This window comes from Myxocyprinus asiaticus, chromosome 1 (genome assembly GCF_019703515.2).
Source record: "Myxocyprinus asiaticus isolate MX2 ecotype Aquarium Trade chromosome 1, UBuf_Myxa_2, whole genome shotgun sequence".
Taxonomy (NCBI): domain Eukaryota; kingdom Metazoa; phylum Chordata; class Actinopteri; order Cypriniformes; family Catostomidae; genus Myxocyprinus; species Myxocyprinus asiaticus.
In genome coordinates, this window is record NC_059344.1 from 12186962 (window position 1) to 12203319 (window position 16358).

Below are 16358 nucleotides of genomic sequence, written 5' to 3' on the forward strand. Positions count from 1 at the left end.
ACAAGACAAGGTTGCCCCTTATCTCCATTACTGTTTGCCCTATTTATAGAACCACTAGCATCTACAATACACCAAAATGAAAGCATAACAGGTATTATGGTAAACACAACAGTTTTTTAAAGTTTTTTAACTTATCAACACATTCTCTAAAATTTCAGATTACTCAATAAACTGGAAAAAATCAACAATTTTACCTGTACACGGCAACATCTGCAAACATAACTTGAAATTTCCTGTAAATATAGGCAATATCACTTACCTTGGCTTAAACATTTCCCCCAAGCAATCAGAAATATTTAACCTCAACTTTACACCACTTTTAAAACCAATAGAAGACAAAGTATCATGCTGGTCAGCTCTACCATTATCAATTATTGGCCGCATTGCAGCAATAAAAATGATAGTACAAAAAAAATTAACTATCTGTTCAAAATTATACCTATACAACCACCAAGCAGCTGGTTTAATAATTAGATATATTAATTAGTACATTTTATTGGAAAGATAAAAAGCCCAAAATAAAATTGGCAACTTTACAAAAACCTAAAACTCAAGGAGGATTGGAAACCCCTCATTTCTATTACTATTACTTAGTCAATCAGCTATATTTTGTCACAAAACGGATTCACCAAACACACTCTGATCAGCAATGGCTTCAAATAGAAAATAGTGAATGTAAAAATATTTTACTTCAAGACATAGGCAAATCAATTAGAAAGCAGAGCTGTTTTAGGAATAATACAATAGCCACAACTCTGACAGCTTGGTGGAATGCTGATAAAATTACAGGCTTCAACCTTACACCCTGTGCAAACACACCAATCTGGAACAACCCTGATTTCTTAATCAACAAATTATCAATAATAGGAAATAAAAATAAATAAATAAATACATAAATAAAAGGCATCACTCACCACCTCTTTGAAAATAACACATATCTCAGCTTCCCAGATCTCTGCCAAAAGTTTGATATAGGAAAAGAGCAGTATTTACAATACAGCCAGTTAAAAAGTGCAATAAAAGCAAAAATCAATATAACATATAATCCATTCCACTCCACTTTTAGAAACTTTAAATAAGTTAGCAAATGCACCCAAACTCTTTTCAAAATTATATAAAACTCTAGCATCTCATGATTAATCTATATCACTCCCCATCGATAAATGGGAAAAAGATCTTAGTATCACAACTAATCCACAGTTTTGGTCAAAAATTTGCAATTCCATCTTCGAAATCACTACAAATACAAATTTACAATTAATTCAATACAAGATTATTCACAGAATACATATAACAGTACACAAATTGCACATAATGGGTTTTAACACATCAGACAAATGTACACAGTGCTCACGCCAGGTAACAGATACTTACATCCATGCAATGTGGTTCTGTCCCCCCGTATATCTCTTTTGGAAAAGGACCATCACAAAAATTTCACAAATATTTACAATTTATATACCACTGTGCCCAAGTATTTGTATCCTCGGTGATCCTTCCGAGCTAAAATTACCTGCTGAATCTTCCACTGCTTTACTGATAGCCTTGGTCATCGCAAAAAAAAAAGCATCCTTATTAATTGGAAGACAAAAATATAACTCAAAACATTATTATGGTTGGACCTTCTCTCTAAATATGTTAATCAAGAATGTAATTCATCTCTACAGAAAAACCAAACTGAGAATTTTATCAAGAAATTTTACTTACACATCAAAGAATTCAACTTTCCGGTGAGCTGATACTTGCTCTCACTTTCTCTTTTTTTCTTTCGTATGTATAGGCATTATGATAATGAAGTTTATGTGTATGTATTTTCTTTTTTTCTTCTTTTTTTTTTCTCCCCCTATGGATAGTATCATTTGAATATATGTTATATTACATTAACACTTACGACATAATATACAACATAATATTTACACCATACCACATAATACTTTACTACAGATAGACACTATGGAATTTACAATTCACCATTACTCCTAACCTCCAAGAATTATAGCTGAATTATCAATGACCCACAGATATACTGTAGATATAGACATTTCAAGTTCACTTCTACCCCTTGACCCACCCAATTCTAACCTCACAATTACTGGACGGTATTCTTTATTATTGATGACCTCGGATTGCTGTGCTGTGGTGTTGGTATGGGGCGGGTGTGTTCCGGCTGTGGTTGCATGAGCGGTGGGCTATGGCCTGTCTCTGGTTGGCATGTTGGGCCCCTCGCTCTGCGTGGTGGGCCTCTGCGGCGAATTACTCCCGAGCAGTCGGGGTGGTGGAACCCTGCTTTAAATCTTGTATCTATTTTCAATTAATGACCTAAATCTGTCAGAAGAAAATGTCCTCCACACTGATATATATATATATTATAGAACAGTAGACCTGCCCTGTTGTGTTCCCATCCTGTGAACACAAGCCTTGCAACACCTGGGCCATATAAATGGAACTTTCCATCAGGTGGCGATGGTGTTGACCACACTGGTTGCAGTTACCCTGGAAATGAGTTGTGCTCTCAGAGTACATTTCGCCCAAGTAGCAATGGTGATGACCACACCAACCAAAGGGACTTGAGAGGCAGAACTTATTCCTGCAAGACAGGACTTATGGCCTTTGATCTGGGAGTGGGTTGCTGCGGGGACACAATGTGTGGAGTGGGGGGTCCTGGTATTGCAGCTAAGGACAGGTTTGTGGACCCTCGCTTGGGTGGCCATGGCCGGGGGAGTGTGTGCCCTGGATCGCCGCCATGCACGGAAGCCTGAAGCTAATAGTAAATATAGAATTGTCCAAAATTTCCTTCGTATTCCACATCACATAAATATACATACACTCCCCTTGTCTACTGCAAAGCTAGCATATACATAGTGTTTTTCCCCCCTTATTATTACATCTCTACACATATTAATGTTAGTATACATATATCAAAATACATATACAAAAGTTCATTTGCTAAAGTTGTACCATATAGCCACCTTTTATTTGTTCAACAGGTTTCTTAAAAGAAATATATATATATATTAATCTTTATTCACTGTTACTCTCTTACCTTTCCCCCCTTACCTTTTGAAACTATATCTATTTATTTGCTGCACATATATTGCTGTTCTTTATTTGTACTTATCAATCTTTTTTTTCTTAGGGTACAAGCCTGTTAATATAAATACTATAAATACCTGTGCCAAAGCATTGGAAATGGCAGAGGTGAGGTTGGCCAACAATAATCTTATTATAATTGAAAGAATATTATATTTTATTATAATTATTTTTAAAAAGCAGGTAAAACGGGTAAAAAAAAAAAGACAGTAACTTAAAGTTGGGAAACGCACATCTGATTTTAGCACCCTAACATTACTATAACTGAACGGGATTAACATTACCAGGTGTACAAACAACACTGCAAAAGGACAGGATTTACGTAAAAAATGTAATGATGAAGGGGATTAACATTACCAGGTGAACAAACAGCACAATAAAAGGATGCTATCATGCTACAAAGCAATACATTTAAATTCTTCCTTGTGGTCACCACCTCGATCGCCAACACTCCAAGAGAAGGGGTGTCTTTTGGGAATGGTCTTTAGGGGTTTTAGGAGCCTGGTGTATATTGAACATCTTTTCTCGGATAGCGTGCACAGCATGTAGGAAAGGTCAAGGGCGTCATCATGGAGAGTGTGGTGTCTCAAATCTTCTTAAAGGTAAGGCAATCAATTACTGATTCTAGAAAATTCACACCATGTAGGTGGTGCGTGAGATCAGATTTGCCTTTTTTTTTTTTTCTTAGGGATGGTTAGGGTGGTGCAAGTGTGAGGAGCAGAACGTTGACCGACATCTCTCTGGAGACAAATGAGCTCCTGTGATAGTAGAGAGACAGTCACTCTGTGGATCTGAGGTGCATGTGATGTGAGCGCAGCTGTCTCCCTCATGAGTTTATTCATCTGAGCCTCATTTTCTAGAAATAGTACATCTCCCCATTGCTTTTCCTGCCAGGAGAAGTCACAGTAATGGCAGGCAAACCTCATCAAGATTAAAACAGATTCTCCTACACTGCAAAAATTAATATTCTTTCTCAGTATTTTTGCCTTGTTTTCCAGTATAATATTTAAACCTCCTCAAAACGAGATGCATTTGTTTAAGAAGCATATTTACTGTACATAAGATATTAAGTCTTCTTTTCAGAGAAATCTAACAACATTTATTTGTTTAATTAAAACACATAAAAAGCTATTTGCCTTTGGTTACAGTAAGGCACTTACAAGTGAATGGGGCAAGTGAATGGGGCCAGTTTTTAGAGGGTTTGAAGGCAAAAATATGAAGCTTATAGTTTTATAAAAGCACTTAAATTAATTATTTTGTTAACACTTTTGTATTATTTAAGCTATAAAGTTGTTTAAATCATTTGTTCGTTTTTACAGAAGTTTTAGTGTTTTAGGGTTAGTGGAGTTTCAAAGGTTAGGTCACCCAAAAATGGAAATTCTCTCATGGTTTACTCACCCTCATGCCATCCCAGTTGTGTATGACTTTCTTCTGCATAACACAAATTATGAATTTTTGGTCCATAAAATGCAAGTGAATGGGTGCCAAAATTTTGACACTCCAAAAATCCCATAAAGGGAGCATAAAAGTAATCCATTCGACTCCAGTGGTTAAATCCATACCTTCTGAAGTGATATTATAGGTGTGGGTACATTTTTGCTTGAAATTCTTCTCCCAGCCCAGTAGGGGGTGTGTGCATGACAAATGTAAATCACCAAAAACACAAGAAGAATGTAAAGTGCAGACTGACTGAGCAGAGGAGAATTTATTGTAAAAATGGACTTAAATATTGATCTGTTGCTCACCCACACCTATCATATCATTTCTGAACATGTACATTTAACCACTGGAGTAATATGGATTACTTTTATGCTGCCTTTATGTGCTTTTTGGAGATTAAAAGTTCTGGCCACCATTCACTTGCTTTGTATGGACCAAAAGATCTTCATTTGTGTTCTGCTGAAGAAAGAAAGTCATACCCTCATGCCATCCCAGATGTGTGAGTAAATGATGAGTGAATTTTCATTTTTGGGTGAACTATTCCTTTAAGAATTTGTCAAATTGGATAAACTTTTCACAGAAAAGGTAAGCAATTTTTTATCACACTAAAATCATGTTAACTCACATATTAATTCCACACACTCTCCATATTATCCCCACACAGGTAAAATGACATGAGAGTAAATAACCTAATCAGCCCCCCAAAAGAGATATCGTCTCCTTTAAGCTATTGTGACATAAAAGACAATGAACTCAACAAATACATTTCAAACTTTATTTAACAAAATGCTCGTAAACAAAATTCAACATCACAAGCATGCTTCAGATGCAGTCTACAGAAACAGCCATGTTCGGGTCTGAGGCCATGTCTGTACCTCTTCCAACATGTTCATGAGTCTATGAAAGTATGAGAATTTGAGGTCAATCTTCTGTTATGCTGGAAGCTCATCACTTCTCCAGCGGTGCATAATTCAACAACTTCTCAATCAGATCCACGTGGGCCAGAAGCATCCGCCGACAGCAGTATCTCTTCAAACCCAGAGCATCAAGAGCGTCACTGTGGAAATGACAAGAGTGAGATTTAATTATTGAAATACAGTTTAATGTACTACAAGCAGAAACTTCCTGTTAGTGTCAGATCTTAAAGGAGAGAAGAAAAAAAACATTGTCATTATTTATTCATTTGTTTATCCTCATGTCATTCCAAACATGTTTGCTGTTATTTTTTTCCCCATAATTGGAGGTGTTGTCTGGGTTTCATAAATGATATAACATATAAAATATTACTTTTCATGTCATTCTATCCCTGTGCAAGTAATCATATAGCCCCATTTTATTATATGAGTTAAAGTTAAATATCAATAAATTACTACTTAAGGTGTAGGCCTATCTGTAATAAGCATACGTACACCTTAGTATGACAATTGCTTATAATAATAATCGCAATAATTTATGAAAAATTATTGTCAGCCAAATTTGATAATCGTGACAGCCCTAGCTCCAATGGGGTCTGAGTTCTTAAGGAGCTGTGGTGTGAACAACAAGGGGTCTGAGACCACAATAATGTGAAGAGGATCAAAAAACAAACTGGGTCTTCTTTTAAGTCCACTTACACTGTGAAGACCAAAAGCACTGAGGTCATTTGTGGCTGGTTCCCTTTCTGGTTCACTTTAACCGAACTGAGTTTAGTTCACTTAAAGCGTACTATATGTGAAACCCTAATTTTGTGTCCATGGAAATAATGCAAGGTGAATAATAAACAGCACATGGAAAGACATGGGGATGAGTATAAATAACAGAATGTTCATTTTGGGGTGAACTATCCTTTTATTTATATATATATATATATATATATATATATATATATATATATACACATACATACACACACATATACATACATATACACACACACACACATATACATACATACATACATACATACATACATACATACATACATACACACACACACACACACACACACACACACACACACACACACGTGCAGATATTATAAACTCACCCTTCTGTATACTCTGCTTGAAGAAGACCTAAATATGCCTCCCATTTGTTCCCAACAATTTTCCCACAAGTAAAGCAACGAACTGGGATGATCATGGTGAAGGAGCAGAAGCCTGAATTAAAAAATTTAAAAAGTAAGAGTTTCTTAGGAAACACATGGCGAGGATCTTAAAACCTCTGACAACATCATTTCCGCTTTAAAACGTCCTAGATTAGTTTCGAGAGGGCAGAAGTGCCACTAATGTTAGTGACAACTTTGAAGTTTATCCGTAGGCTGTTATAAATCCTTTTGAAAGCTGCAAAATATACACAACCGCGCCAAGATAAATACACTCTATCACCGTATTTCACATATATAAACTGCATTACTGCACTTCCGATCTATGAGCCAATAAATAAACTATTACATTTAGAGTCTGTTAACTGTTATTAGATGCCCGATCAATGAAAAAGACACAATCAACATTTACCGAAACAGCAGCGCAGTCTCCACCTGTCTCTTGCGCAGCTCACAACAAACGCATTTCAACTACGTCATTTCCTACTTCGAGTTGCTTCTGTTCAACGGGCCCGGGCGGAAAAAAGGTCATAAAAACGTTCCGTGACCCACATTAGCAAGCAAGCAAGCAACGTGTGTGGACAGCCTATATAATTAGTAATGTTTTAATATTCTACAAATTGTTTTTAACTTAACACCAAAATAATAATTAAGGAGCAATATGGTACATTTTTGCATAACATTTACCATTAGTTAAAAATTCATTACGCTAGATTATTACAATTATTTATTTATTTATTTATTTGTCATAAAATATGTGCAATCATCATCAATACTCAAGGGGAAAGGACTCCCTTGTCCAAGCTCTTGGTGGGACTGACGGGGGCATGTTATGTTGTTTCTTAGTCTTTCGGCATACCCTCATGAAAAGACCAGCGTTGTTACTCACCAGCTTTTGTTGTGTTTTGAGTGCTCAAACCCCCTGAAAGCGACGCTGTTGTGCTGGTGACCCTACCAGGCTTTTAAACTAACTTAACCAGCTTCATCTGTTCCACCAGTTAGACCAGTACCAAACCAGCACTAACCAGCATTAACCAGCCTAAACTAGAGGTTGACAGATAGTGGATTTGGCTGATACCGATAACTAAGGTGATGGAAGGCAGATAACCGATTTATCGGCCGATAGCTTTTAAAATCGATTGACAGAATTTAAAAAAATCTTTCTGAGCCTTTTCTTACTGTACTATGGACATAGACACAGAGGCTATAAGAGTCCAAAATTAATACAATTCTAGATGCAGTTTGTTGTGCAACCAAAATCCCAATCATTGATTCTTGAGATAAGAAACAATTTTTTTTTTTAATCTGGGTATATATATATATATATATATTATACAAAATTAATTTGAAATGTATATATAGACAAAGGTCTCGGCTAATGAAACATGTAAGGGAACAGGTTTTATAAAAATATAAAAATATTTTTCTTTCTGAAAATTGACATTTATTCATAACTTAAATCTTACTATAACTTGTGTCAACTCCATCAGACACACTAAAAAGCATGCTTTTTTTAATTTGATCTATCCATCAGAAGTGTAACGTCTTTAATTATCTAATAATGGTGTTCAGTAAAGGAGTTAAAGGAATAGTTCAGCCAAAAATGAACATTTGCTGATAATTTACTCACCCTCAGGCCATCCAATATGTATATGACCTTCTTTCTTCATCAGAACAGGATTTAAGATTTTTAGGAAAGTATCCCAGGATTTTAGCTTCATCCAATGCAGGTGAATGGACACCAATTTTTGACAGTCTAAAAAGCACACTTAGTCAGCATCAAAGTAATCCACACGACTCCTGCCAATCAAGTAATGTCTTCTGAAGTGAATCGATACGTTTGTGTGAAAAACTAATCGTTAATTAAAACTTTATTAACTTCCTGTAAACACTGAATGCCTCACGTCATCATGTTGGCACGTTCACACGAGAATTCAGAAGTTTACCACAGAGGAACGTACTTCAAGTGAGAGTTAGGTCAATTCAAACAGTTACAGAGAGCTGGCGGAAGCACCGATTTAAAGTTAAAAATGTTTTAATTAGCGATTTGTTTTTCAAACAAACGTGTCAGTTCACTTAAGAAGACATTACTTAATCGACTGGAGTCGTGTGGATTACTTTGATGCTGACTAAATATGCTTTTTGGACCATCAAAAAATGGTGTCCATTCACTTGCACTGGATGAAGCTAAAAACCTGGGATACTTTCCTAAAAATCTTAAATCCTGTTCTGATGAAGAAAGAAGGTCATATACATCTTGGATGGCCTGAGGGTGAGTAAATTATCAGCAAATTTTCATTTTTGGGTGAACTATTCCTTTAAGTGATAAAATACATTTTATACATGTTTCTGCTTTTAGACTATTCTGAAAGTTCTAGAGAGAGTTGACAAAATTGAATATGTTTCCATCTTAACCATGTTAATGGCTCTGAGCCATTTTGTTTTTTTCCTCAGTTAAAGCTACCTCTATATTTTCAACTAAAATAGCAAAATGTATCCCACAATTCTAACAGAAATTATCATAATGGGATGACGGAGTTGACATTTTGAAGCTGTGACTGCAGAGAATTAAACCTTGTTTGTTTAAAATATACAAAAATATAAAACTTACCAGACCACATGTCCTACTGTTGCATCCACCATGAGCAGGAAGTGGGAAAGAGGTACTCAGAGTTATATCATGACATTGTCTGATTTATTCAGGATTATAAAAAAAATGGCAGAGTTGACGCAAAGTGAGTAAAGTTTACTTTATAAATTATATTGATTGATATTGATATTTATGAATTTGTTGCATTTTTCAACACTTTGTTTGGCAGTTTAACATTGTGACCTCTTGCTGAGGATAGGTTAAGTTACATGTGCTTCCAAATATAGAACATGGATTTTAAGAAAGTCACAATTTAGAACACTTGAGTTATCTAATCAAAATAACCAAATTTGCATTGAAGTGAGGATAAAAATATGGAAGAACATTGTCAGTCAGTGATTTCATAGTTTTCATTTTACTTCTAGAGGCCACTGTAATACTGTAAGACCAAGTTGTTTTTACTGTAAAATCATCCAGCACCGTCTACAAAGGAACATGGAGGAATATATATATATATACAGGTGCATCTCAATAAATTAGAATGTCGTGGAAAAGTTCATTTATTCCGGTAATTCAACTCAAATTGTGAAACTCATGTATTAAATAAATTCAATGCACACAGACTGAAGTAGTTTAAGTCTTTGGTTCTTTTAATTGTGATGATTTTGGCTCACATTTAACAAAAACCCACCAATTCACTATCTCAAAAAATTAGAATATGGTGACATGCCAATCAGCTAATTAACTCAAAACACCTGCAAAGGTTTCCTGAGCCTTCAAAATGGTCTCTCAGTTTGGTTCACTAGGCTACACAATCATGGGGAAGACTGCTGATCTGACAGTTGTCCAGAAGACAATCATTGACACCCTTCACAACGAGGGTAAGCCACAAACATTCATTGCCAAAGAAGCTGGCTGTTCACAGAGTGCTGTATCCAAGCATGTTAACAGAAAGTTGAGTGGAAGGAAAAAGTGTGGAAGAAAAAGATGCATAACCAACCGAGAGAACCGCAGCCTTATGAGGATTGTCAAGCAAAATTGATTCAAGAATTTGGGTGAACTTCACAAGGAATGGACTGAGGCTGGGGTCAAGGCATCAAGAGCCACCACACACAGACGTGTCAAGGAATTTGGCTACAGTTGTCGTATTCCTCTTGTTAAGCCACTCCTGAACCACAGACAATGCCAGAGGTGTCTTACCTGGGCTAAGGAGAAGAAGAACTGGACTGTTGCCCAGTGGTCCAAAGTCCTCTTTTCAGATGAGAGCAAGTTTTGTATTTCATTTGGAAACCAAGGTCCTAGAGTCTGGAGGAAGGGTGGAGAAGCTCATAGCCCAAGTTGCTTGAAGTCCAGTGTTAAGTTTCCACAGTCTGTGATGATTTGGAGTGCAATGTCATCTGCTGGTGTTGGTCCATTGTGCTTTTTGAAAACCAAAGTCACTGCACCCGTTTACCAAGAAATTTTGGAGCACTTCATGCTTCCTTCTGCTGACCAGCTTTTTAAAGATGCTGATTTCATTTTCCAGCAGGATTTGGCACCTGCCCACACTGCCAAAAGCACCAAAAGTTGGTTAAATGACCATGGTGTTGGTGTGCTTGACTGGCCAGCAAACTCACCAGACCTGAACCCCATAGAGAATCTATGGTGTATTGTCAAGAGGAAAATGAGAAACAAGAGACCAAAAAATGCAGATGAGCTGAAGGCCACTGTCAAAGAAACCTGGGCTTCCATACCACCTCAGCAGTGCCACAAACTGAACACCTCCATGCCACGCCGAATTGAGGCAGTAATTAAACAAAAGGAGCCCCTACCAAGTATTGAGTACATATACAGTAATTGAACATACTTTCCAGAAGGCCAACAATTCACTAAAAATGTTTTTTTTTATTGGTCTTATGATGTATTCTAATTTTTTGAGATAGTGAATTGGTGGGTTTTTGTTAAATGTGAGCCAAAATCATCACAATTAAAAGAACCAAAGACTTAAACTACTTCAGTCTGTGTGCATTGAATTTATTTAATACACAAGTTTCACAATTTGAGTTGAATTACTGAAATGAATTAACTTTTCCACGACATTCTAATTTATTGAGATGCACCTGTGTATATATATATAAAATTATCAGCATAGATTTTTGCAGATAACCAATACTTCCAAAAAGCAACTATCAGCATAGATTAATCGGTGAAACCGATATATTGGTCTCGCTCTAGCCTAGACCAGCATAGGAATCTAAATATTCCAAAGAAAACAATGAAGCTATGCAAGGTATAAGAAAATGTGTTGGGATTAAGATTTCAAAACTTTGAATTCCAGATTTGCTTTTATTAAATTTCCTGTTCAGTGTTGAGGTGGTTAATTCACTAAATACAAGAATGGATCCTAAAGAAATCAGTCACAAGGATGAAAAATTGAAAATGTGGGCAGGTGCTCATGGAATCTGCACTACAGAGTTGGAATATGCATCTTTCACACATCCCGCACCCCTTGCGTGTCTGCTTGTTAAATATTTTAGCTTATTTGATTGTGCTTTCAGCTACTCTGAGCTCCATTTAACACATTTTACCATATTTAAATTCATTCTGCAGAATTCCACATCCCTCAAAATAATGCAAAATACATCAAATACCGTCTGGACCAATAGATATAAGAGCTGAATTCCACACTCAAAATGGAACAAAAATAACTAGAAAAGAAAACACTCTCAGTCTGGGAAAATATGGTTCATTGTCCTTTAATAAGGTCATCGAGTCACAAGGGAGCCATCTTATTTTTATTTTACACAAGGAACAGGAGGGAGACAGCAGGTGAGGTTTTGTGCAAAATAAACACATTATGGCAGAAGGAAAGGATGGGCACATTAGAGGGATAAGTAAACTTCATTAGAACCAACAAATAAAATCATAAGCATTCATTATCAGCAGCATCACGATGATACGTTTGCCAACATAACCATCTTCTTTTCTGATCATCTTATAATTACACAGTCCTATTTGAATTATTGCATTATATACGCACTTTATAAAAAATGGGATTTCTGTAACAGTATGTAAGGGGAATTGTGTGTACATTAGGGTTATATTAAAGTTGTATATTGTTTGTGTCTGCATGCATTTGGGGATTGTTTCTGTCGTGTAGCGTTCATCATAGTGGAACTGTACTATTGAAGCTATTTGGAAGAGAGCCCTAACAATCTATGTTGCATCTATGTTGCATCACATGCTAAATCTAATTCCATAGTCCACTTTGTAATAATCATCCAGAAAATCGTCAACATCAGACAAGAAACTAAGAATTTGAAATGACGCAGATCTACTACAGTAGGCAAGATCCATATGTTGATAATAATTGAATGAATTAATTTTTAGGTTGAGGTGATAAAATTGTGATAGAAGAATCTGTTCGCATGTGCATCATTTGTCTAACTAAAAAACTACAATTGAGATTTCTTTACATGTTGACACTTTCTCTCAACAAGGCAAGGCAAACTCCAATAGATTTCAGTGTTATTTACAAACAAATGCACCCTTACAATCATTGTACATATTGATTTGAACTAACATTGGAGTTGAAATTAATCAGTTTAATCAAGGTTTAAATAGCATTGAATTTCCTTTGAGATTCAATTTCATGGTTTATCTGCAGAAAAGTCCTGTATTTTGAAACTCATATCATACGTTCTATTATTGCCTTATCTTACAGTTGGCAGTTATGCAATTAAAGGAGTAGTTCACCCAAAAATGAAAATTCTCTCATCATTTATTCACCCTCATGCCATTTCAGATGTGTATGACTTTTTTTCTTCTGCTGAACACAAAGATTTTTAGAAGAATATTTCAGCTCTGTACGTCCATACAATGCTAGTGAATGGTGACTAAAACACTGAAGCTCCAAAAGCACATAAAAGCAGCATAAACTTAATCCATAAGACTCCAGTGTTTAAATCCATGTCTTCAGAAGCGATATGACAGGTGTGGTTGAGAAACAGATCAATGTTTAAGTACTTTTTTATATACTATAAATCTCTACTTTCACTTTCACATACATATTCTTCTTTTGTTTTTGGCGATTTGCATTCTTCATGTATATCGCCACCTACTTGGCAGGGAGGAGAATTTAAAGCAAAATAGGAGTTAAATATTGATCTGCTTCTCACTCACACATATCATAGCGCTTCTGAAGACATGGATTTAACCACTGGAGTCTTATGGATTACTTTTAGAAGTTTTTTTTATTATTATTGCATTGTGAGGACCAACAGAGCTGAGATATTCTCCTAAAAATCTTCATTTGTGTTCAGTAGATGAAAGAAAGTCATACACATATGGGATGGCTTGAGGGTGAGTAAATGATGAGAGAATTTTAATTTTTGGGTGAACTTTCCCTATAAGGCTGTTGAAACTAGGTTGAAAAACAGAAAGATTGACCTGTGCAATTGTACTTCAGTTTTCAAGATGGATAACTGTATTCATATCAACATTGTGGTACCAATGAAGATGACGTTATTTGAGAAGTGAACCATCAGGCCTGTGACTGATGAAAAAAGTTGTAGTGTAAACATTAAATACAACTGTATCATATTTCTTTTGATAAAGGTGCTTTTACTGTATGGTTGTGATTTGGCCATGTTCTTGCCTAAATGCTTCTCTAGATTGTGTTAACAGCTGATGGCAATGTCACCACAAGCACTCAAATTAAAGTACAGCATAAAATTAAGAAGCCTAGTGACTCCCAACCCCCTTAAATAAACTTTGATAGTCTGTGAACTACTCAACCCTGCCATTAAATAAGCAATCACAGGCCTTAGGTCAGTTTTTCTTTGCTAATAAGATTACGCCCACCAACACAGCTCCAAGGGCAACTACAGCTCCTCCAATCAGGAAAGGCTTCAAGCTTTCCAAGGTTTCACAGCAGCTTCCTGTGGACTCTACTGACCCCTGTTGGTTGGTAGCTCCATCTTCCTCTGGCTTCTCAGGTTCAGGAGCTGCTGGTTCAGCAGGGATGGGGTCTGCCTTTATGGGTGGGGCTGCCTCCTTCTTCTCTGCTTTTGGGGCAGACTTTGGTGCCCCTTTAGCTTTTGTTTCCATGAGGGAGTAGTATCAATTGGATCCAGCAGGTGGTGGGCTTTCTTTTGGAATACAATTATAAAGCATTGAGAGAGAGAGATTTAGGTTCTTATTTTCTATAAATGGATATATGTGAACATGAAATATGTAGAGGTAGGAAGAGCAGGAAGATGACAATAGTTTTTGGGTGAACTATTCTTCATTTTTGTCACCCAAAAATAATGACACCACTAGAAACCTTTACAGACTTCCAAGAATCTTTGACCTTGACATAGCAATGACATTATATGCCATGACCATTTGACATTTTCCCATGCTGTATTTGTTCATCCATTAGTGGCTGCTTCCGTAAAATACATGCATTTGTGTTATTTGTTAAAGCTCTTTTTTTTTTTAATTTTTGTGAGCACGTGGGACAAAATTGACATGTAAGAGCTGACTGATACAGCAGTGCTCCTATCACACACACTCAATATACATGTCTTCTGAGACATCACATAGATATGCTTGATTCTCTGCAGCCAGTATAATGAACAACATGCAGAAATATTTCAGTATGCTTCTGTCTCCCTGTGGAACAACATGAGTCATCCACAGGATTGAAAAGAGGAGGGGAGTGCAAATTAGAATTAAAAAAGCCATAAATTAGGTCTAAAACTGAGTCAGCTATGCAAAAAATGTATAAGCTGAAAAGACAGACTGAAAAACGGGGTAATGGAGGATGTGATAGCTGTTGGGATACAGTTATGATGGGATTGCAGGCTGCACAGGCCACAGCAGCGCATCACATCCTCTCCCAGTATAGACAGATAACTGTAAATTCAAAAAGATTGTGATGGATGTAACATACCTTCTTGATGTTGCTTTGTAACTCTTCCTCACCACCTCCTTTTTTTCAAGGAAGGTTTGAGACACAGAGGATGAAACACAAAGAGATTTGCTCTGCAGGAAGGCCTGAATCCGTCCTCAAGGAGAAATAGAATCCACGGAAATGGAGTGATGAAGGAGGTCAGTAAGAGAAGGAGGAGAGGCACTGGGATGTACCACTTCATCTGCGTAAGCAGGGGAGTGCAGTGCAGCTGGGATGTGTGCAAATTGGCTCCAACTTGTATAATGAGTGTTTTATTTGTTCTGTTCTAGCTCAACAACATTTAGATTATAGAGTCTGAAGCATAAAAATACAGTTATGTTCTGAAAAATTCTGCATTTTTCAGAGGCAATCTATGCATTCCTTTATCAAATTAGAATTCCTTTTGAGGGAGTGCTGGAGCAGGATATACCTGACAAGGAATGTCATTCATGTTTCACATCTATCTATCTATCTATCTATCTATCTATCTATCTATCTGTCTGTCTATCTGTCTGTCTGTCTGTCTGTCTGTCTTAACATCTGACTTGACCATTCTCTATCTATCTATCTATCTGTCCATCCATCCGTCTTATTAACATCTGAACTGACCATTTTCTATCTATCATCTATCTATCTATCTATCTATCTATATATCTATCTGTCTGTCTGTATGTCCGTCCATCTGTTTTATTAACATCTGACCTGACCATTTTCTATCTATCTATCTATCTATCTATCTATCTATCTGCCTGTCTGTTTGTCTGTCTGTCTGTCTTAACATCTGACCTGACCATTATCATTATAGATTATAGAGTCTGAAGCAAAAAAATAGTTATGTTCTGAAAAATTCTGTCATTTTTCAGAGGCAATCTATGCATTCCTTTATCAAATTAGAATTCCTTTTGAGGGAGTGCTGGAGCAGGTTATACCTGACCAGGAATGTCATTCATGTTTCACATCTATCTATCTATATATCTATCTATCTATCTATCTATCTATCTATCTATCTGTCTGTCTGTCTTAACATCTAACCTGACCATTATCTATCTGTCTCTCTGTCTGTCCGTCCGTCCGTCTTATTAACATCTGACCTGACCATTTTCTATCTATCTATCTATCTATCTATCTATCCGTCTGTCCATCCATTTCTCAATCAATCTATCTATCCATTCATCCGCCCGTCCCTCTGTCTGTCTCTCAATTCATCCATCCATCCATCCATCCATCCATCCATCTAT

General features: G+C 36.4%; 1 protein-coding gene and 1 long non-coding RNA gene across 2 annotated transcripts; both read right to left on the minus strand.

Annotated features, from left to right (window-relative positions):
* Positions 1–5291: 5291 nt before the first annotated feature.
* On the minus strand, positions 5292–7121 carry LOC127445657 (DNA-directed RNA polymerases I, II, and III subunit RPABC5). Its single transcript, XM_051705887.1, has 3 exons — positions 7026–7121; positions 6557–6668; positions 5292–5587 (listed from the first exon to the last, which is right to left on the minus strand). Exons 2-3 carry the CDS (start codon positions 6649–6651, stop codon positions 5479–5481), a joined length of 204 nt encoding a protein of 67 aa, XP_051561847.1. The 5' UTR covers positions 6652–6668; positions 7026–7121; the 3' UTR covers positions 5292–5478.
* Positions 7122–11922: 4801 nt separating this feature from the next.
* Positions 11923–15260, minus strand: LOC127445666 (uncharacterized). Its single transcript, XR_007898037.1, has 2 exons — positions 15121–15260; positions 11923–14332 (listed from the first exon to the last, which is right to left on the minus strand). It is a non-coding gene; the product is annotated as an uncharacterized LOC127445666 (long non-coding RNA).
* Between the last annotated feature and the right edge of the window lie 1098 nt (positions 15261–16358).

Bases quoted from the DNA above. Each gene is read 5' to 3' on its own strand.
- LOC127445657 (XM_051705887.1), bottom strand. From the start codon at position 6,651: ATGATCATCCCAGTTCGTTGCTTTACTTGTGGGAAAATTGTTGGGAAC. The intron at 5,588-6,556 runs GTGAGTTTATAA...TCATTTCCACAG, and splicing joins CAAGCAGAGTATACAGAAGG to TGACGCTCTTGATGCTCTGG.